Source organism: Liolophura sinensis, chromosome 6 (assembly GCF_032854445.1).
Source record: "Liolophura sinensis isolate JHLJ2023 chromosome 6, CUHK_Ljap_v2, whole genome shotgun sequence".
In the NCBI taxonomy this organism is placed as follows: domain Eukaryota; kingdom Metazoa; phylum Mollusca; class Polyplacophora; order Chitonida; family Chitonidae; genus Liolophura; species Liolophura sinensis.
Window position 1 is genome coordinate 8,635,470 of NC_088300.1, and position 23,971 is coordinate 8,659,440.

Consider the following 23,971-nt stretch of genomic DNA (forward strand, 5'->3'; position numbering starts at 1 on the left):
CATAACGAAACCTACTTTGCATTCTGCATGAGATCTGAGGACTCCGTCTACACACGAAACAGTGGCAATGGACATCGTCGTGCTTTTCTTGATCACAGCGGTGGCAATAGCCAACCTAGTGTCAGTTACAGACAGCCAGGAAATACTCCAAAACCCAGACTTTGAGACCATGGATCATTGGTCGTGCCCTCACGTGACGTGTACGTTATCGAGTGACAAACACTCGGGCAATCATGCCATCAAAACCCAGGACAGGTAAGTGACGTGTATATAAGTATATAAGAATGATTCAAAACCTTAAGGATCAAAATCTAGTATCGGATCACCACCAAAGTGTAAAATTAAGCCCGTTGCAAATGAGAGCCAAATGCTCAGCTATAGACCACGAGTAACTAAAACCTCATTGTGCGCGCGCAGTTTTTGGTGAGGATTTTTCTACTCGCAAGACCGTGAGTCAAGTATCTAGTTTGTTTGATATTGTCGTAAGTCACCAGCTCAGCCAGATTCATAAACAGACCAAAAGAAATCATATGACTTTTACCCGCTGTTCGCTTGAAAATATGGCGTCCGAAATGATGACTGATCTATTGGTGGATTCACCCATTTTCGTCGATAAGAAACTCGTAAACATCGCTTATTTAAGTTAAGAGTACACTCCGCTCTACCGCGTTATTCGAGTTCGTTATTTGTCCTCTGATAAGTCATGTGAGGGGTCATATGACTGGTCACATAACCTGCTTGACGGCAATCTGTAACCCAAATGTCATCTAATTTCTGAGGCAACGACCTCGCCTGGTCAATAGCTGAGCATTTGACTCTCATCTGTGGCGGATTTAACAGATTGGTCCTTACCCTAAAGTCAATCTGTGCACAAAATTTCATCTAAATGAATGCATAACCTTTTCCCTTAAGTTGCTGACATCCAGAGATTCAGACAAAAAAAAAGACAGATTTCACTGTGTTCTCTCTAACTGCTCTGTGTTTAAGTAAACGTGGTAAAGCCCTCCTTTATTTAGCTAGGCATAACTACTACCAAGGTCCCTCGCAGACAGTACATCTCAAAGAAGGTCACGTGTACAACATGGAAACCTGGATTAAACTCCTGAACGACAACGGGAAGTCTCAACACGTCCAGATTGAGGTGGCCTATATGCTGAATAACGGTACTTTCATGAAATATCCCAATATTTCATTATAGATGATATAACTTGTGCAGTGAAACAGTCTTTCATATACAGGGATAGAGCGGCCTTCGCAGCCTCTGTGGTTAGCACACCAGGGCAGCGCAATGACCCATTAGCCTTTCACCAAAGCGTTTGCTGCGAATTCAAGTCCATCTCATGCTGGCTTCCTCTCCGACCATATGTATCAAGCAAAGCCAGCGAATGGTCGGGAATTTCTCCCGGGCTCTGCCTCCAACCATAATGCTGGCCGCCGACGTATAAGTGAAATATTCTTAAGTACGTCGTAAAACTCCATTCAAATAAATCAATAACTATATATGGATGAGTTTTGTGTCAACAGTGCCAGCATACATCAAAAGTAAACCTGCGGATGGCCGTGGTTTTCTGCTGGTCTCTGCCATGTTTCCTCCCTCCTCCTTCTAATGTAAGTACTCAAATAAATAAGTAAATCAAATCATAGCCAATGTGAAATGCGCATTTATGATGTCATTTAGACGTTCAGAGCGTGCGACAAAGATTTGAAAGAAAGGCGTAAGATACTACTTCGGCAAACATCTGTCTTCATTTTCTCTAGATGACACACATGTCAAACAAAACTTTGCAATCTAGCCCTGGGTGACTACGCCACGCTCTTTTATATTTGTTCTCACGCTCGCGTAGTCATGGCTGGGTTCCCTTCGCCCCTGTGGGAAGAATTGTAAAATTTCGGAAAGCAGTCGATTACTAACCCACAACGCCCGCTAGTCACTGCGGTACATTGCTTAGGTTTCTAGGGCACCTGACTGTTAAAATCCCGAGATGTCGATCATCCCATAAGGTAAATATCCATCCATATTTATTTAAGATCAGCATTTCCGTTCACTTGTCGTTTACTAAATGATCGCAATCTACACGGCGCGCATGCGCGGACAAAATGCTGGATACGAAATAGACCCAGGTGGCTACTTCTACCCCTCTCTTTATATTGGGCTGGCAGAGTGTCGCAGCCACAGGGTGAACCAGTGGTAAACCATACACCGATTCCCGCCATGTCCGATAAGTCCTTTCCAAACACTGGCTGCAGTCCAAAGCTGGTGTCAACTTTGACCCTTACCTCTCAGCTCGCCTGCACACACAACATCCCAGGTATATTCCATTTGGCAATGGCACATCAGCCCCGTATTCACGGCAAGGTAGACCATTTCTGTACAATGCGGCCAGTAGGCTCGTCTTTTCAGGGTTAACACGCATGCGCCATCAAGGAACGATAACTTTTTCAAGACCCATTACTGCGGCGAAGGCAAAATGGCTGCTACTTTAACTATGACTGTGAGGTGAATTTGGGTCTCGTATGTCCTTACCAAGTGGAATATACGTGAGATGTTCCACGTGGTAAGAGCCAAAGTTGACGCAAGTTTTGGATCGCAGTTGCTGTTTGGAAAGGACTTATAGGGCATGGCGTAAATCGGAGTATGGTTTGCCATTGGTTCCCCCTGTGGCTACGATACTCTGCAGCCCAATATAAGGACAGTAGTTGAAGTAGTCACCTGGGGATAAATACGAAACTATCCCTCCCTTCTAATGTTAGTTATATTGTTGTAATACGATCGTGCGATGGCTGGTTTTAGACCCTTGACATTAAATGTGCAAATCGCGCGCCAGGGAACCAAACTAGAGCATGTGCTGTTGTTTCGACATGCGTGACCTCCACAAATGAAGCCAGTATAGGTCAGCCGTTTCGTATCCGGTTGACTGTCATTTCGTAAATGACATGTGAACGGAGATGCTGACCTTCAATAAATATGAGCCCAGAGCTAGTTTTAATCGAACAAACGGAAGTTGGATTCCAACGAGCGAAATCATTGGTATTCTGGTACAATGTATATAAGTGTGTAAAGACAATATTACATTCTCTTTGAGAAAAATACACTGTTATGAGTTTTAAGACCAGCATTGATATATTATTATTTCAGGCCACACTAATTACGTAACGGTGGCAAACCGGAACCCCGTCAACTCTCACTCCGGCTGGGTTCACCTGAAAGGTCAGCTGGTCGTGCCTACAGGTAAGTCAGTATAAATTGTTACCGTAACTTGTAAATTATATTTACGTTGCAGGATGGTTAAATGGTATCTGGTCTTGTGAAAACTACTGCACGTTAATTGTCAGGAAACGTTTTTGTCTAGCGGATTGTTCTTGGTCATTGCCTTACGCTTATTTCTTCCAGGTGTCAAGCAGAGCCGAGTGTACTTCCAAGGGCCTGACCCGGGCATAGACTTCCTGGTGGACGCCGCTTCCTTGACGGAACTACACATACATTCCAACAGCTGGAAACCTGAGGCTGACGCCCGAATTGACCATTACAGGAAGAGCAACATCCATATAAAGTGAGCCAGGTGTTACACCAATATCAAGTAAGGTCAAACAGAAAATCCATGTCAAGTGAGACAAACGGAAATTTCATGTCAAGTGAGTCAAACGGAAAATTCATACCCAGTGAGTCAAAAGCAAAATCCACGTCTGGTGAATCATGAGAAAAATCCATGTCAAGTGAGTCTAAAAGAAAATTCATGTCCAGAGTGCCAGAAGGCAAATCAGTTTTCAGTGAATCGAATCATGAATCCATCCTGACTTACTTTATATACCTCTTTTTCTTGCTTCTTTTTTGGTTTGTGGTAAACGTTCAGTATACGTATGCATACATATGCACCAATTACCTAGTTTCAATTTGCTTCACTCTTCAGAGTGGCGACTGACACCGGCGTCAACAAAGACTTGATTTCTATTGACGTAAGTATAAAAATTTTTCAATTGTGAGACTTACCTCAAAGGTTAGTCGAATATCTCTCCTGTTTTACACATTTGTTCAAACGTTTTCAACATGATTCCGTTATGTTAACTTTTTCGGTGTTCTCTATAGTTGATTCCCTTTAAGAGGTTCGTACAACAAACTTTCCCTGTATGAGTGGTTGCAGCATTTTACAAACTCTGTTTTAAACTTGTATACCATTGTCATTAAGGTTTTAGCCCAGATTATGAAAACGTTACGATTTTAATGAACTTCGAATTAAGATTCTCGAACATCTACACGATCTGACCGACATCATGGTACATGCATGTACAAAGGACAATTTCGCTATTAATGTATATAACACACCACTTTTTCTTCTGAGTAATGACCCTGTCCCTCTCTCTGGCTGGCTGTTCCCATCTTAATACACCGCTTTATTCTGTGACCTTATTTACACGAGATTCATCCTGTATAGTCTATACTTGTATTGATCTGCACTTAAATAGCCTACATTGGCGCAATTTCATGAGGTTTTACAGAGGTTATATTTCTAACCTTATTCATGTGCCTTTTGACCTTATATATACTAACATTCATTTGAATATGAATCAGTAACGCCATTTGTGGACCTATTGAAAGGAAATTCATGAACTTTTGCTGAGATGGTCAACTAAAGCCGCATGGAACACGCAGAGGAGTGCTACAGTTCTGTTTTTAAAAGTGTTGCTCTGCGGACCGTGGTCTAGTACTTGGAGGTGCTTACCTTCAATCGCTATAGAATACACGAAGTGCCGGTTCAAATCCAACCTTGGACGGATTATTTGTAGATTTTCCCGCTGTCACTGCTTGTGGACCTTTGGTGATAACAATTAAGCCGTCGATGACGCTCGTGTGTGAAGGTTGCAAATCCTTACTTTCGTTGAAGACCACTTGTTTTCCACCAGTAGGGTGTGAGTATGAGACCCCGGGATCACTAAACTGTCATAAGTCAGACTTAGAAACTTCAAAACCGCTTACTGCTCTGAATTTGTTGCTTACCTTAGATATTTTTATTTTAATACCTAGAGTTGTCCTAGACTTATATGACAAGATTGAAAACTGTCGCGTAAAAAATCAGCTCAGGGATTATACCACAAGTTGAGACTAAATCTGACTTTAGTCTAAGGCTGCTTTGTGGTCCTGGGGCCTGTATATCATATGCGAGAAATTTCGTCATTATACATTGCCAAAGGTTGGTGGTTTACCTCGGGCTCTCAGGTTTTCTCCACCCACGAAGACTGCCATCGTATGACCTTAGGCAATAGTGAAATAAATAGTTAATTAACTAGGTAAATAAATAAATATATCGCAGTTATACCAAAAGCTCTTACGGCCGTGCGTGATTGTGTGACGTTTTTACCGGAACATACATGTACGATGGTGGTTATTTCCGCTTAGACTGAAATAATAACTGCAGATGGTTATTTTTACTTATTATGCCTGAAATTAAGACACTGATGGTTACTTTTTACTTACTGAAGATAAAATGGTGGGTTAATTCTTTTAGGTATCCCAGAAAACTCACGCTTTCCCTTTCGGAACCGCTGTCGTTGCCAGCATAATAAACAACAACAACGGTGGTTCGGACCAGAAGTATCGCCAGTTTGTCTTTGACAATTACAACTGGGCAGTTACCGCGAACGCTATGAAATGGCACAGTATCGAACGCGTCAAGGTGAGCTGTTTTCTTCATAGCGCGTAAGGTGCTGGTCAAATTTTCTGTAGCTCACGGTATGTGAAATGGTACGGAAGAGAACTGCAATACAACTGCTAAAAGCAGTCTGCATGCAGAGTTAGTAAACATTTTCTAGAATTACATGTTTTTAATCCTTTGCGGTCTCTTAAAGTCGTGTATGTATTCAAATTTACCGACCGATTTGCACTACTCGGTTAAATGACCATTTACACGGCCTTTAGAACACCAACGCATATTACTCGTGTTGATTACACATATTGTTGATTATTATTTTTTTTATTTATTTCATAAATATCATATATGAAGGGGGGGGCAGTTAAATGGAATGCTTGTTATGGGTTTATTTCGGTCAAGGATTCCGATTTCCACCACTTCCTGTTGAGCGAACGAGTGTCACAGTGATAGGCCTAGGCCTACAGGCCCTTCCATGTGACGTCACGAGTTGTATTTTCAATTGAAAATAACGAAATAACTTAGGTTAGTGGACTAAGACATGCACATAAACCAAAAGCACAAACGCAACCTGCGGGTCTTTGACTACCCCTGTGGTTACACGTTTTACAATGGTGTTGTGGGCGGCTAGCATGTCAGCACGGCGCAATGACCCAGCAGCCTCCTACCAATGCGGTCGCTCTGTTTCCAAGTCCAGCTCATACTGGCTTCCTCTCCGGCCGCACGTGGATAGGCGCGCCATCAACCTGCGGATGGTCGTGGGTTTCCCCTGAGTTCTGTCCGGTTTCCTCCCACCATAATGCTGGCCGCCGTCGTATAACTGAAATATTCTTGAGGACGGCGTAAAACACCAATTAAATAAATCAGTAGTTATAAAGCAACAATTGTGTCAGATCGACAGCTTGTTAAAAGCAGAACTGTATGATAAGGATAGCCTGAGTTACTTTCTCATAAATTGGTGTCAGGTGATCTTAGGGAGGCAAAAGTTTTCTGTCCTTTCTACTTCTGGCAAGCGTTAGGTTAAGTAACACATGACGTCACTATTGCTTTCAGAGGTGATTTACGTCATTCCAACCTAATGTCTTAAACGGCCGGCAAGAACTACAACCGCAATTACAACTGCAACTGCATGACGTCGTGCAGTGTCCATTTTTGCCAGCGACACGTCGCGCGCTTCACACCGACCAACCATTACGTGACATCCATTTGCTCCATATCGCAGGCATTTTACACACAAAAATACAACATTCGAGTGTTCAACGCGCATAAATGGCGTCAGTAAGTGGTCTAGATGATGTTATTTTGCCATTAATGTTACTAAACATGCGGCCAAAACGGAGATAACGGCGGCGCTTTTGGATGCATGATACCTTAAAGCAGAGAAAACAGGCAGGTGAGTATGATGGCTTGATTCAAAAGCTGAAATTAGACGGCGAAAGGTTTTTCACCTATTTCAGAATGTCCAGGGAACTGTTTTGCGAAGTACTGGAAGTGGTGGGGCTGAGACTTTATAAAAAGACCACCATTTTTACGGAACCACTATGTAGTCCTATGTTCTCTCTTTCATTATATACTTCAGTAAATCTGTTCGGTGTTTGAAGTATGAAGTACTTATAGACCCCCGGATACTTTATGCTTAATTGTTAATAAAAAACTAATACTATATAACTAATCATGTGAGACAAATACGCAATATAAACAACCGATAACATTGATTTGATATTTAGGTATTTCACTTCAGATTTCTGGCAACGAGAGTCGGAGATTCATACCACTCGATAGCTTCCAGCTACAGAGTTGGTCAGAAAACCGTGGCCAACGTGGTACAGGGAACGTGTATCTGGGATGTCTTACAACAACAACCTCTTGTGTGGCCTGTTCTTGACAAAGGCCATTGACAACCATCGCTCCGAGATATAAAAAAGCAAGTTCATTTGGAGAAAGATAACTATAATTAACCAGACAGTTTAAGATTCATTTTCGCTACAAGCTATTTTAATGTTTAATTTAAAAAATGTACCTGTAATTTGTTCAAGGCAGTGTTGAACGACAGGGACATTTCAAAATCCAACATTCTAAGATTTCCCCCGTGTTCTGCCCGCTCCCCCCCCCACAATAATGCTGGCCTCTGACGTGCAAGTGACATATTCTTAATACATCAAAACTAGATAACTAAATAAATAAATAAATCAGTTCAACAATCGACACAAACAACGAGAAATAAAGTAATTGCTTGAATTAAGATGACCAATTTATTTTGTGAATGTCAAACCTTACGAGTCCTTTAAATATTCATTTAAAACATTTTTCATGTATTTATCCATTCGGAACTCTCATTTCGATCGTTTTCGTCTAATACCAAATTTATGATTAATCATGAATGTGCTATTTCAGACTGAAAATGTCGTAAAGACAACAAGAATTCTCCTCAGCTTCTTGAGAGATAGGGCTGGTTGAAATGTATCAACAGAAATCATTGTAACAGAGAGGCATCTGCCAGTGTTACGGACATGCCACGTGTGGCGGGAAACAGGCCGTGCGACGGAGCGATCAGAATCCGAGACACTTACTGCAGTTTCTATAACTCAACAGACGGAGAGGCATTTGCCAGTGTTATGACATGCAACGTTTGGCGGGAAACAGGTCGTGCGACCGAGTGATCAGAATCCGAGACACCTACTGCAGTTTCTATAACCCAGGAGAGGGACCGGTTTCCTGGCAAACTGCCACAGTGCGTAGGGCTTTGAAGTTCAGCGTGTAAGGAAATTCCATAGCTACAGTTATATATTGCAGCACATCAAAGATATGAGCTGCGTAAATAATAAATCACGGTCACCCATTTCTTTGTTAGAAAATTTAATTTCATACTTTCTTCTAGAGTATTCAGATTTAACCAAATTACGTGTAAATACGAAGGCATTCAGAGAATACCGGGTGCACGCCTGATTGAGAAGTTGGTAAAACTGCATAATGTTCTTAGTCACGCGATACATTCAAATATCGACCTATGAACCAAACTTAAGTAGAATGATGGACACTGTCACGCACAGATACTATTCTCTAATTGGATAGTTTTAAGATCTTGCCATTAAATCAACAAGAAAGGTCAAAATTATTATACTCTCACAACTATGATTCTTTATCGTGTGTGTAAGGATTGCAGTGCAGACTTTGTATGTTAATGGGATTGCACATCATTGCGATGGTAAAAGACACTGTGGGGAGTTCGTGCCTAAATTTACCGCAGCGATCTTTGATATGTAATCTCTGCCGTTGTTGTCTATTCGAGGTCGGTCTGCTTGTTGTACATACACAGTTTTGACAGTTAATTTGAATGTTACATGTGGGCCTAAGTCTATAAGACTATTTTAATTTACGTGTATATGTCATGTATGTAAGACCAGATGTGGTATTGGTCGGTCCACGATTTAAAACGGCACATTGAGGTAATTTGTGAACTCAAGGCCGTAACGTCGATACAAGTTAAAATAACAATTTTTTTGACATGGCCTAGGAATATCTAAATTTAAGTTGAAATGATTTTTAACACAGGGGTTGCGTTCATTAATTCAAAAGCTGATTTCAGATATTTTATTACATATTTTAAACTAGGCCTACATCCCTTAATTACATACGTTATGGAGGGAACAACTTTATTTATTGACTTTTTATGACATGTCGTGCTATGAACACGCCAGTTTACGTGGCTATACAACGAAAGTCAGTTGTGCTGATAGTAAAGCAAGTTAGATTACCTTTTGTGGAATCAACCTCCGTGCAGTTCCTTCCCAACTGCAATTAGTTTTTCCGAAAAGTCGTCTTCAGGCTCCGCCATTGTTAAGTTTTCTATGGCGGCAGATACGATTTGAAGAACTTTGATTGGATAAAAACACGACGACAAGAAAAGAACCAGTTCTATTTTCGCCCGGCGACACGACGCGGTCCTCGTATCGTCGCGACATGACGTCGGCAGTGAGCAACTCAATATGGTATAGAGAACGTTCTATGTTTTTGGCGTTGCGGTTGTAGTTGTTGCCCGCAGTGGGGACGGGCCTTTACTCTATGTCATGTCTGCCTCATTGAACGTCACATTCAAACTGCCGAATTTGTTACATAGAGCTATTTACATTTTGAGCCACGTTTCCACCTAATAGTTTCTCCTGGAACTGGAGTAGCATTTAATGAGACAGAGGTCGTTGTCATTCTGTAGGGACAGCCAGACTACGAGACAGGAGAGACAGCGATCAAGATCCTCCGCAGTCATGGGTAGGTTGTCTACACAATAAGTGATAGAGTTATTTGTCAAATCCTCTGGCTGACTGGCTCACCTTGCAAAGGATTTTCATGTTTGTTACTTTACAATACCACTTGACTATTACCTCTGTTGGCGCCCAGCAGTAACTAGTTGTGCCGGAGTCGCTGTGACTGGATGCTGGGCGTCACGTCCGGTGTCTTCAGGACTGTAAATATATGGAAGTTACCTGATAAAAGGAGGCAGCGTTAAGAAATACTTTGCAATCCCCTGTTAAATCAAATTAGAAACAAAGAAGCAAACGGCTGCTGGGTATACACATGTAGTGCCCAATACGACAATGAACAAGTTCGAAGACAACAGAAATGGAAGCACTCGTTCTTTTACTCCTGCCTACAATCTTTACACGTGCACACACGTCTATAAGTGAAAATATTGCTTGAATAGTTTAATAGTTAGTACAAAACTCCGCTTCAGGTCGTTCTGACGTTTACATTCAAAGTAAGCCGTGTAGACATACATGTTCTAACATACAGGTATTAATAATTATTGTTATCAAGCATAGTTCCGCTTGTGTTCACTTCCCAATACCTTCCCATTTTATCTTTCACTTCTTGTAAAAGTGCTCGCACTTGCCCAGATATCCAGCATGCCACTGGTTTTTGATTAATTATGACGTCACTCGAGGCAATGGTTTCTTGCCGTCGAATCCGAGCCGATGGACATTAACTTTGTGAATTGGAAAAAGTGTTCTAACTTCATTTTCCTTGCAATAATATGAACTTTAAACATATCAATGTGTAAAGCTTATGTTGTTACATGTCACTGACTAAAGGCAATGTTTGTAGCGAGTGCAGACAGCTGAAAATAGGCGACTTTCTGAAAGAAATAGACTCTAATTCGTCTTAGAACAGGGCTAGGGGCAGTATATTCATCATGTTGAATTAGATCGCCAAGTTGTATATACATGTACGTGTACGAACATTTGCAATCAAAACGCAATCCCGTACGTGGAAAGGTCTGTCAGCAACCTGCGGATGGTTGTGGGTTTCCCCCGGGCTCTGCCCGGTTTCCTCCCACCATAATGCTGGCCGGCGTCGCAGTTCTTGCAGTAATTAATAAACATATTGGGTCTGAAAAGCGGACCAGTTATCATTTCTACTGTAACATGTGGGATAGTTGAATGCTAATGGAAATTGCATGGAACGTTGTTTGGATATATATGTACCACCGCTTTAAATTTTGTTTTGTTTTTTTCTGTCGAAAGGCTTAAAGTTCGTGCCCACAATCTGTTGTGGAATTTTGCACGTCACCTACCTCACTGGGTAACGGCGTTGAAAGGCGACGAACTGAACTCGGTTGTTCAGAAGCACATCCATGACACAGTCCTTCGATATAAAGGCCTGTGAGTGTAAGACACTTATCCCATATATTACATCTGTACTAAAGCCTCGGCTAATTCCCCTTTTCCGAGGAATTGGGTAAATCTTATCAGCATTACACAGTTGGTTGTGCAGTAACGTAGGTTAAAGGAAAAGGTTGCGTTTGCTATTATGCACAATTATCACAAAGGTTGGGTTTTAGACTGGCTCTTGTTATCAATCTGTCTATTAGTGTTTGTTGAAAAGGTTAGGGGTTAGAGCAAGGAGACATGACCGGCTGGCCAGGTGTTATTATAATGTGACTGGGTGGGGTGTCACGTCCGGTATGATACTTCAGTGGTGTCAGCATTTTGGCGGAATGGACTCTGCCTGCCACAAGACGACACACACTTAATGACTCCTCGTCGTCATATGAATCAAAAATTATTAATTACGCCGTTACACGCCAAGCATACATAAATACATACATTTAGTAGTGTTTGTAGGTTTAAAATGTAAAATAAACGGGTTGAGTTATTTGTAATGTTTGTTTGTTGACAAAATATCAACGGTTTTTCATAGACATTAAAGAGAAAATTACAGCAGTTCTAGGTCATTTGTAAAACATCTATTATTATGTAAATATTTTGTATGTCTTGTGTAGTTTATCTTTCAGAGCACGTCAGTGTATCGCTTTTGTTTCTTCTTCAGCACTGAGTCTGTTACTTGGCTTTGACCCGAAATGTTTTACTTTGTTTACTTTCTGGGTTGGTTGAGGAAATGCTCTGACAGTCTGTTGGGAATCGGTGGAGGGATTGTTGAGTTTTGTACAATATGTGGACAGGAATTCGTGTGAGAAGGCTCGCTAAGACGCCTGTATTGATTAATACTCCAAAAAGTCTCCTGACACTTATCATTTATTTAGTATAGAGATAATGAAAATCCCAGAAAATTCAGACTTAAAGACATACTGTTCTTCAGAGTGGAGCATTGGGATGTGAACAATGAGATGCTTCACGGAAACTATTTTGAAGACACGTTTCACGACCCGGATTACTCCAAGAAAGTTTTCAGAACTGTTCATCAACTTGACCCCAACGTCACCTTGTTCCTCAACGACTTCAGCGTAGTGTCGTCCGGTGGAAGCACAAATGTGAGTTAATGAGCCAACGGGATATTTTTCGCTGAGAAACAAGAGCCATTTCCGGTGATAAAGCTTGATACCTTGACCAGATCAGTAGTTGCACAAATTCTGTGAATTGTTTCCATCTTCTCGAAGGGTATATTTATTTATTTTACTAATGCAATGGCGGCCAGCATTATGGTGGCAGGAAACCGGGCAGAAAACCCTTGACCATCCGTAGGTTGCAGCATGACCTTCCCACGTACGGCCGGAGAGGAAGCCAGCATGAGTTGGACTCACAGCGACCGCATTGGTGAGAAGCTTCTAGGTAATTGCGTCGGCAACGAAAGCGTATATATATACTAAATATGTATATATACGTATATACAGGTATAAAGGTAAGATTTTTCTGAGGTGGGGAAAAGATTAAAAAAAACAAGCAAATGCGCCCTCTCAACTTTCTCCATCTTTGTACTCCAACTGCAGTTTCAAACGTCTTGTTCTTATAAAGATATGGTACGTATGCTATAACCTTTGTACCTTAATTAATTCCTGAAGGTTTGTATACGAGTTGTGTGGTATGCAGGCCATTACTGACATGCATGAAATGACGTTGTACACGAGTTGTGTAGTATGCTGGTCATTACTGACATGTATGAAATGACATCGTATACGAGTTGTGTAGCATGTTGGGCATTACTGACATGTATGAAATGACATCGCATAGGAGTTGTGTAGTATGCTGGTCATTACTGACATGTATGAAATGACATCGTACACGAGTTGTGTAGCATGTTGGGCATTACTGACATGTATGAAATGACATCGTATACGAGTTGTGTAGTATGCTGGTCATTACTGACATGTATGAAATGACATCGCATAGGAGTTGTGTAGTACGCTGGTCATTACTGACATGTATGAAATGACATCGTACACGAGTTGTGTAGTACGCTGGTCATTACTGACATGTATGAAATGACATCGTATACGAGTTGTGTAGTACGCTGGTCATTACTGACATGTATGAAATGACATCGTATACGAATTACTTGACAGGATTACCTGGCTCAGGCTAAGGATTACAAGGCGTCAGACACATACGTTGGTGGCCTGGGGGTACAGTGTCACTTCAAAAACAAACCAGTGCCGGCTCTTATCAAGGTGGGAGACATACAGAATGGGTAAAAGAATAACTATATACACGTATAAAGATTTATTTATTTATTTGATCAGGTGTTTTACACCGTATGGAAAAATATTTCACTTATACGACAACGGTCAGCATCATGGTGGGTATGTGAGTTTTGGAGGGTGTGTGTGTTGTGAACTGGGCAGAGCCCGGAGGAAACCGATGACCATTCACAGGTTGCTGACAACGTATTACGTGTATAGACAATTTAAAAAAACACGAAAATCCCAACGGCTGTTTTGTTCTTTAACTAATAGTGTCAATAAAGTTAGATGGATAATAAATAAAGTGTGCTCAGAGTAGCATCTTACCCGGCAGAAATTCCAGTTGTTGCCTATCTGATTTCATCTTAAACCTTTAAATTCTGAAGAAATTTAAAACCATGTACTTTAAAAATGTCATGTATGGTGTCGTTTCCAGTAAATTCTGATTCTAATTTCAATGCAGCTACGCTTCATAAACATGTTCTGGACACTAAAATCCCACATTCTTGTTCAAATAGGTCAGTTGTGTTAAATATTCCTCTCCTTTGCGTGGCAGAGTGCATGGGGCCAAAATACTGTGAATAGCATGATATTCATCTCTGTCGTTGACATTAATTCTTACACTCATTATATTTATTTATTTACTTATTTATTTATTTATTTATTTATTTATTTGATTGGTGTTTTACTCAAGAATATTTCACTTATACGACGGCAGCCAGCATTATGGTGAAAGGAAACCCGGCATAGTCCGGGGGAAACCCACGACTATGCGCAGGCTGCTGCAGACCTTCCCACGTACGGCCAGAGAGGAAACCAGCATGAGCTGCACTCATTCGAAGTAGAAATGACGTACTGGATCTTCACGCTGTAGTCACACTGTAGTTCACACTGATCGTTTCAATTTGAGCAGGAAAGACTGGACACTCTCTCACAGGCGGGATTGCCTATATGGGCGACCGAGCTGGATATCATGGCGGATGATGAGGACGTGAGGGCTGACTGGTACGACATCGCTTACCGGATGCTGTTTTCACATCCTTCGGTGGAAGGCATCCTAATTTGGGGGTTTTGGAGTGAGCATCAGTGGCGTGGAGAAAAAGCTGCCTTGGTCTCAGGACCAGAATTTAGGGTACGAAATGTTGTGCCAAATATTTCCCGCTAGTGGTGTTTAAATGTACAGCACGGCAAAGAGCTGACTATATAAAACGTGCGTGTCACTGAATGAGGTATAGAGGGAGCCAGTCTTCGCGTAGGCCCATACTTGGCACTGAATGGGGCAGTGGGAAAGCCAATCTTCGCGTAGGCCTATACGTGGCACCGAATGGGGTGGTGGGAGAGTCAGTCTTCGCGTAGGCATATGGGTGGCACTGAATGGGGGTAGTGCGGGAGTCAGTCTTTGCGTAGGCGTATAGGTGGTACTGAATGAGGTGTGCAGGAGTCAGTCTTCGCGTAGGTGTATAGGTGATACTGAATGAGGTAGTGATGGAAACAGTCTTCGCGTAGGCCTACACGTAGCACCGAATTGGGTAGTGGAAGAGCCACTCTTCGCGTAAGATTATACTTGACACTGAATCGGGTATTGGGAGAGTCGGTCTGCGCGTATGCGCATAGGTGGCACCGAATGAGATAGTACAGGAGTTAGTCTTCGCGTAAGCTTGTACGTGGCGCCGAATGGGGTAGTGGGAGAGTCAGTCTTCGCGTAAGCTTATACGTGGCGCCGAATGGGGGTAGTGGGAGAGTCAGTCTGCGCGTAAGTTTATACGTAGCACCGAATTGGGTAGTGGAAGAGCCACTCTTCGCGTAAGATTATACTTGACACTGAATGGGGTAGTAGGAGAGTGGGTCTGCGCGTATGTGCGTAGGTGGCACCGAATAAGGGTAGTGGGAGAGTCAGTTTGCGCGTATGCGCATAGGTGGCATCGAATGGGATAGTGCAGGAGTCAGTCCTCGCGTAAGCTTATACGTGGCGCCGAATGGGGTAGTGGGAGAGTCAGTCTTCGTGTAAGCTTATACGAGGCGCCGAATGGGATAGTGAGAGAGTCAGTCTTCGCGTAGGTCTATATGTGGCACTGAATGGTGTAGAGAGTAAATGGTCAACCCTCCTGAACAACAGACATAACATATCACAATATTACATTGCCATCGCAATATTCAATCAATATTTGCAGAGAATAAAAAACGAATTGAGTTACCAGCAGTAGGTATGAGCCTACATGTGGTGACAGTTACTTTCTATCCTATATATGAGGACAGTATATCTGTACAAAGTGCGACTTTCACACAAACCGCAATAAATGAAATATGTTTAAAAATCGTATTTCCGTGTGAATCTCGTGTGATTTTATGCACAGCACAACGTACATATATACATGTATATAGAGTTGCTCTTAACTGAAACAATTTGGAGAGTATAGATTAGGTTCTCTTTTTTCAGGTCAACGCCGCTGGCCAGCGCTACCTGAACCTCGTGAACAAAGAGTGGCGAACTGAGAGCTCTCACCCCCTTTCCAAGGGCACTGATTTCACCGTCAGAGGTTTCCGAGGTCATTAAGAGGTGAAGGTCAAAGTCAACGGGAAGACAGTGCAGACGACTGCTTTTGACCTCGACAAGAATGACCATACTCTGACCCTTCACGTTAACAACCATTAATTTGCGCGTGAAATACACAGGAGTTAAATTCCGAAACATATTTCTGTAATGTCCGTCTGTGATTGACTGAAAACAACGATGACACCATAGTCATTCAAAACAGTGCGGTCGCTGTGAATTCAAGTTCAGCTCATGCTGGCTCCTCTCCGGTCGTACGTGAAAAGGTCTGACAGCAAACTGGGGATGGTCGTTGGTTGCCCGGTTTGCCCCTATTCTTTAATGCTGGCCGCCTTCGTATAAGTGGAATATTCTTGAATATGGCGTGAGACACCGATCAAACAGATACATAAAATAATCATTCAGTGATTCGATGAAACATTCATACAGCAATTAACGTCAGCGTACGTACCGATTGCTGGCTGCCAGATATCTCTCAGCCCATCATATTGCTAGCTTATACCTATATATCCCATCGTAAGTCCGTTCTAAAGCTTGGTGTGCACTGGATCTGGAAGTCATCGAGCTTGTAGAATGCCAAAATCTACATCGGTGAAATCACTTTTAACAGTTAATCCCACTGTTGAAACTTTCGAAGTGAAATGTCAAACCGACGGTGGCCAAATTTTAAATTTCGACTCCCGGCGGCAGTAAGCAATCGATACTGCATTTAGTCCGGCTTTATAATACGCTTGTGTTCTTACATGAAGTTGTTAGGGATCACTGGTCTTCTACCAGCGCGGCGTACACATTGATCACGCTCTTGGGGTTAAAATCGGTTCGCCGGTTTTCTCCAGTTTTTGTCGGGCACTCTGGTGTCCTCCGGGCACTCCGGTTTACTCCAGGCACTCCGGTTTACTCCGGGCACTTCGGTTTACTCCAACCCTAAAACTGCCAGCGTATAAGTCAAATATTATCGAATATACGGCGTTATCTAGAATAATGAATCTATTATCGTGCTTGCATTGCATAAGAGACAGTCTACCATACTTATAGTGCCGATGGATGGTTTCTCCAATGAGGACAATACGCGTGAACAGCGAGGTCGCAAATTCGAATCTTGCTTCCGCTGGTTCAGCTTTGCGGGTTTTCGTGCATGTACGTGGTGAGGCGCGCTCAGTGTCTTCCTCTGCACGGGTTCTACCCGATTTCCTCCATCTAGGCCTATGTATCTGTCCTCCGCCATATTTGAGCGAAATAGTGTTTAGCGCTCCTTAATAATCTGATAACAAATACACAAATATATATACCGGTACTGATGATTTAGCAACACAGATAGGTCTCTACCTTAGAAAAGTGTAGGCCCTTCTCGCCTCTAAGTTCAACCCCCCTTTGAAGAAATTGGTTGACTGATTGTTAGAACATTTTCAACGTACCCATTGCTGTCTTCAGATGTATTAGAGCTATCAGTTAATGCCCCAGTTAAACGTAAACTTGGTCACGTCTGACGTGCAGACTTGGCTTCGTATGACGTGCAGTATTGACCACGTGTGGCGTACAGACTTGACCACGTGTGACGCACAAGCTTGACCACTTATGACTTACAGACTTGACTACTTGTGACGCACAGATATGACCATGTGTGACGTACACGTGTAACGCACAGACTTGATCACGTGTGACGCACGGGCTTGACCCCTTGTCACCCACAGACTTGACCACTTGTGACGTGCAGACCGGATCACGTGTGACGTACAGACTTGATCACATGTGACCTACAGACTTGACCACGAGTGACGTGCAAACCTGACTCCACAACCCGCAACGTCCACATCCCGCCTCCACCACTCCGCGTCCACAGCCCGCGACCACAACCCGCTCCCCTTCCCTTTTAATTTAATTATTTATTTGGTTGGTGTTTAATACTGTTGGGCGTGACACCGGTGCCAATAATTCAACAATAGTAAACATATACGACATCGTAGCGGTCGGGAGTGGCCAAAATTGCAAGGTACACAGAGATCACAGGATCATGCGGCTCAGGGTTAAAATTTCACTCATGGCATGCAGGGTTTAAATCACAATACCCTTCTCAACAGGCGAATAAGTTGTATATAGACAGGCTAATTACCTGCCCATTTAGTCGGCTTTCAAAATGATTCAAAATTGAATGTTTGTGTTCAAGAATATTTTACTTATACGACGGCGGCCAGCATTATGGTGGGAGGAAACCGAGCACAGCCCGGCGAAAACCCAAAACAATCCGCAGGTTGCTGCCAGACCTTCCCACGTACGGCCAGAGAGGAAACCAGCATGAGCTGGACTTGAAGTCACAGCGACGATTCTTATGTATAAGTTAAATATAGGTAATATATCTGTAATATTAATGAAAATATAGGTAATAATTAATGATGATCATAAAAATGTACTCAGAATGGTATGCCAGGATTGTGCATACAGTTGGGTTAAGGCTTGCGTGTCTCAGCTCCGGCTTAGCAGAGCATAGGCCTATCTGTTGCCATAAAACTGGGCAAAAAACTGCTATTTTTTTTTAATAGTTTAATAGAATACAGCAAAGATAGTCCGTCTATTCAGTTACAATGTACAAGATATTAAGAATAAAATCAGAGCAGAGGTGTGATAGTCGGCAAATGGTCACACGTAAAATACGGTCTGTTATAGGTATAGTACATGTCATAGAATAACAGACTGTGTGTTGTACCTGCAATCACTGGTCTACATTTGCTCAAAATGTTGTATTCTTACCACATTTCATAAACAATAACAAGATAACAATAGCCTACAAATAGGGACCAGGCCTTGATCGGGAGGCCTGATTATCCACCTGCAGAATGCTGGTTTGTGCAGGAGTACAATATAAAAGATTTATGGCATAGATAGTAAAATCAGGACAACAGTAACAGTGTGATAGCAGGAAAAATGGTCACACGTAAGCCTATCCCGTGAAATCCGACTTATTGTCAGTTAAGGTTTTAACTCCAATATAATAGGGCCCTAAACAATAACATGAAAACATGCCACACGAATGCTTAGCCACAGTTTATGAAGACGATGAGTAAGAGTGAAATGATGCTGAGGTCCTGATGCCTGCACACAAGTGGCAAAAAACACTGCATCACTCGACAACTTCTAATTCCTTTCTAATACTTGATCGCCTTATTCACAACACTTTGTTTCATAACGAACTACGCATAATACATGGGACGTAACTACAAATTTCGCCACACAAATTAAGTACAGTAGCAGTTATCTTCCCTTTGTAACTCCATAGCCGGAAGTCATCTATTGGATTCTGGGTACACATATGATTGACAGCACACGATTGTTGATATCTCTCAAAAAATGTAAGTGTCATTATCTAACAATTTTAATTGTGTTCATTCTAACAGCTAGTCCGTGGCTTCTTCGTCAGTGCTTGGGAAAACGAAACATCGTGTAGCTAAGACAAATTTGTCCGTTTTGCGTGGTTTTAGCAGGTGTCCAATCTGGGTACGATTTGATTATATAGTACAATATATAGCTGTTAATGTACGGTCAATATGGGTGTGACGGCTGGAAAGCTGACAACGGATTACCCATCATTTATTCGCTTATAGGTTAAATTTGATGATATGCAACGTAAAATAATGTTACTAGGAAATGAACTCACTGATATGCATGCTCAGTGATATTTTACAACTATTGTAGGCCTACTGGTACACCTAATTTTGATTATGAGTGGAAAACAGTGATGGAAAATAGTTAAATCTACCTTAATGTATTTAAATTCTGAGTTATAATTTTTTAAAGTGTATAAATGTACCTTTTTCAATCCTGGTGATTAAAGTGCTTTGAGGAAAATAGTATAGTTAGTGAATTATCAATGTACACATTGATGTAAGTACAATCTGCGTAGGCCTACAGAATAATCTGGACTTCGTATTCTATAAAGGATTTCCTTTCAAATACTATTTAAACCAATCATCAGCCAGTTTTATTCCATTTTATGCATTTCACTTTTTCAGTTAAGATGCAGAGAATGAGAGTAAGACGTTGGTGATCACAGTCTTCAGACTTTTAAGACATCACATCACACAGTGGCAAGAGATCCTGGTGGGTTATAGTTTGGCAGTCGATATGTCCAATATCATTCCTATGGTGTCTGCCTCCCCTCCGCCACTGGACGAGGCACCATCATTCTCTGATGGCTGGGGTGATGACGATGATGATGATGACTTTGGCAACTTCACGGGGGCAGATGTAACGACAAACGAAACGCTGGATTACGGCACCTGTGCTTTACCGTCCCCTGAAAATCAATCAATGTTCTCAAAAAATGACTCAGAAACAAACTTGGCATGCCATAGTTCTTCAGTGGAGGAGTCTCCAAGAAAAAATCCCATTGATTCCTTACAATTCTCAGGTTCCGTTTCTGATTGTCAAAGAAAACCGTCTTCGTTAGATTTACCTAAAAGCAATAGCCAGACAAATGGTACTGTGGACAGAGAGCCTGGTGAAATGACTTTAGATGTGAACAGCACTAATGATTCAAGCTGTGAAAACCAAGAAGTAAATGAAACACCGTCTGGTCAACCCAACACAACGGCTAGAAAAAGAGAGTCAACTACAGACTCTGGCATGTGCAGCACAGATATTTCCCCCATTCCAATATCAGATAATTCTGCCGATTTCTGTGATGCCAAAAGTTCAGCATCAGATGCAGATGAAATGTTCACAGAGGTCAATTCAGACTTTTCCTCAGAAAACCCCAGCGTTGTTCTTGAAGAGAGTTTGCCAGCCAGCTCATCTCACAAACATTCCAGTCACACCAGTGAATCCTCCAGCAATGAAATTGTTCCAGATTGTTCGTCTCAAAGTGAAACATCACATTCACATGAAGGTGAAAGGACTGTTGACAACCAGGGGCAGTCAAAGCAGCTGTCTTGTGAATCAGTGGTGTCACATGAGGCATTAGACCAATTGTCATCATGTCAGGACAAGTCCACAAAACTGTCATCTGATGATATGAATGCAGATGATAACAATGATGAATGGTCAGGGTTTGTGGACATTTCCTCAGCTACTCAGTCTGATAGGAATTCAAACTGTAATGAAGATGTTGAATGCAGTGAGGGCAAAAACAACAACGTCCACCAAAGTCAGGTGTTGGAACAAACAGAAAGGCGGCTCTCAGGGAATGAAACTGTGACTGCTGTGGCAGACTCAGAACAGGTGGATAATAGTGAGACAGTTATGTGTCGTGACAGTGATATCAATGACAATACAGACTCAGACAGTGGAGAACATTTAAGTAAACACATTAAGAATGAAGAAGTGGAAGATTTACAACTTCCCGATATAAATAATATTGAAGATGAAGAAACGTCATCTGAAGTCAAATCTGAAAGTGAAAGTGACCAGCTACAATCAGAACAGTCGAGTGATGCTCAGATTGAGTCTAGTGATGACTGTGGAAAGTTTCAAACAGCTGATCTGGAGGAGGAAGCTGTTGTGCGGTCTAGGACAGAAAACGCATTTGCTGCATTTCCAACAGATGATAGTGCACATGATGACAACTGGGCAGACTTCAGCAGTGCAGCTGGTCCAGTAATCGTGACTGATGATGTTGATGATTTTGGAGATTTTAGTCTACCTGCGGAATCTCAGGAAAAGTTGCCGTCTGAATCACAGAAGGTTGAGAAGTCATTTTCAGATAACAATGTGGCTGAGTGTCATGATGAGGTAGATGATGAGGATGATGATTTTGGAGATTTTAGTCAACCTGCAGAAACTGGGGAAAAGTTACCATCAGAATCACAGAAGGCTGAGGAGTCATTTTCAGATAACAATGTGGCTGAGTGTCATGATGAGGTTGATGATGATGAGTTTGGTGATTTTAGCACTGGTGGCTTTCAAGAAACCCCGACAGTTTCAGCATCTTTCTCAGAGGGGTGGGCAGATAGCCAAGGTTTTGTGTCAGCTACTCATTCTGCAGGTATCAAAGAGACATCACAGCTTCAGGTAAGTTGACAATTATCACACCTGAGTAACAGTTAGTAGCAATGTTTTTTTATAACTACAGTTGGCTTTTCAGCCTGTACCAGAACTGTTTGATGTATACTACTATTCAGTCTTTGCATGCCATTAAGTTCCTCTGACTTGTTCCACAGGCTGACAAACAAGAGAAGGTGGGTCGGGTATTGTCCACCTGTTTTCCCCACCCCTCAGGAGGTTGGGGTGAGCTTGGTAGCTTTGTGGACCTCCTGGATAACATGGTAGAGAAAGCTCCGCCCAAAGCTAGACTGCCCAAAACACTACCAGTACCAGAACATCAGAAAACCTTGAATGAGTAAGTGAATAGTGAATTTACTGTTGTGTAACCTTCAGAGTTTTTAGTTGTTTTTTTTTTTTTTTTTTTTTTTTCAGTTCTTAAAATGTGATATAACTACAGTGTGCTGATATTTGTACCTGTGTGCAGTGTGCTAATACATTTGTCCAGTGTGCTTACATTTGTGCAGTGTGCTAATACATTTATGCAGTGTGCTTATGTATGTGCAGTGTGCTTCCATGTGTGCAGTGTCCTTACAAGTGTTCAGTGCTCTGACCTGTGTAGTGTGCTTACATGCTTACAGTGTTTTTTTTTGTGTGCAGTGTGCTTACGTGTGTGTTGTTTGTGTGTTCTTTGTGTGTTTTTAATTGCATGCAAAATCAGAGATTTCATTCAGTTGAATGCAGTACTTGTGGTACAGAGTGTAAGATGTTGGATACATGATATATTTTGGGGTTAAAAAGACTTATTTTGTGATGCCTTAAACATTTGGGTGGAAGTAATTTTTTTTTTTTTTAATATTCAGCATAATGCATTTGTACTGTCTAAATTGTACCTGTTCATCTTTGTCAATTGACATGACCTACATTAAACAACTTTCCATATAATGAGTATAGCTACAACTAAAAGAAAGTTCAGCAAAAAATTCTTAAGCAACAATCAAATAAACAAATAAATAAAAACAAGTTATGACAGTTTCAAACAATGCTATCAGAAAACATTGAAACACGAAACAAGTGTTACTTGCATTTTGCTGCTGATACCAGTAAAGAACCTAAATGTTGATACATTTATATTCACAGTTCTTCCAAAGAGTTGGAGAATGTGTGGCTGTTTCTGCGAGACATGGAGAAGTCGTTAGCAGGCAGATATGAATGGGCGGAGTCTTCAGGCAACAAGAAACTGTTCAAAACTCTCAGGATTGATGCTCGCAATGTGGTACGCGCTTGATACTAACATCTCCAGCCTAAACTCAGGAATCTTATTAAACTGTACCCGGGATCCAAAGTGTTAAAAGTGGTATGGTTTGTGTCACTGTGTGTCAGGTGTGTCCTCTGACTCACAGACTTCACCAAACATGGCAGTGACTGTCAGGGTTTGCTCTGGGTCTGTCAGTGCATATTTCATATGAATGAATATACATAACATACTAAATTCAGACCCCAGTGGAAATATGAAATAAAGTTAAACTATATTACTTGTGAATATATCTGTCTTTAAACACATGGCATATATCCTTTTTATGTAGTGAAAAGGAGTTTTAAATTCTAATTTATTTTGAAATATTGGCTTTTGAAACAATGGAGTACAATTTCTGTGAAGTTAAGGTAAATAAGCATTTTTAATGATTCTATAACTGTTGAGTTTGTGCAGGTTTTTAAAATGGATGACATGGTTGAAGGTGTGTGATCTGGACTCGCTCTGCTGCATGTGGTCAAACATTAATGTCCAATAAATTATGCGGTGTGCCCGGGTTCATAGGAGAATTTCTGTCTGTTTTTAAATGATGTTTTGTTCTTATGTTAAGAAATCAATACATCCTGGGGTTGCATCTTGTA

The 23,971-nt window shown here is 41.6% G+C and overlaps 2 protein-coding genes across 4 annotated transcripts in view; both read left to right on the forward strand.

Moving 5' to 3' along the window:
* LOC135466592 (uncharacterized) lies at window positions 1-19,806 on the forward strand. 3 transcript variants are annotated; one of them, XM_064744155.1, is made up of 13 exons: window positions 1-255; window positions 1,021-1,163; window positions 3,137-3,229; window positions 3,392-3,551; window positions 3,909-3,954; window positions 5,502-5,669; window positions 9,853-9,908; window positions 11,162-11,299; window positions 12,237-12,408; window positions 13,438-13,542; window positions 14,468-14,686; window positions 15,992-16,111; window positions 19,495-19,806. In XM_064744155.1, the coding sequence occupies exons 1-12, from the start codon at window positions 68-70 to the stop codon at window positions 16,106-16,108; spliced, it is 1,605 nt and encodes a 534-aa protein (XP_064600225.1). In that variant the 5' UTR covers window positions 1-67; the 3' UTR covers window positions 16,109-16,111; window positions 19,495-19,806. The 3 variants fall into 3 exon arrangements, with proteins under 3 accessions (XP_064600225.1, XP_064600224.1, XP_064600226.1); XM_064744154.1 differs by lacking the exon at window positions 19,495-19,806 and having other exon boundaries at window positions 15,992-16,224; XM_064744156.1 differs by lacking the exon at window positions 19,495-19,806 and having other exon boundaries at window positions 96-255; window positions 1,017-1,163; window positions 15,992-16,224.
* LOC135466591 (aftiphilin-like) overlaps window positions 19,408-23,971 on the forward strand; it is an 11,801-nt gene continuing 7,237 nt past the window's right edge. The window contains exons 1-4 of the mRNA XM_064744153.1: window positions 19,408-19,449; window positions 20,110-22,105; window positions 22,255-22,433; window positions 23,216-23,351. Coding sequence (XP_064600223.1) covers window positions 20,222-22,105; window positions 22,255-22,433; window positions 23,216-23,351 — 2,199 coding nt within the window. The 5' untranslated portion in view covers window positions 19,408-19,449; window positions 20,110-20,221. The remainder of the gene's footprint in view (window positions 19,450-20,109; window positions 22,106-22,254; window positions 22,434-23,215; window positions 23,352-23,971) is intronic.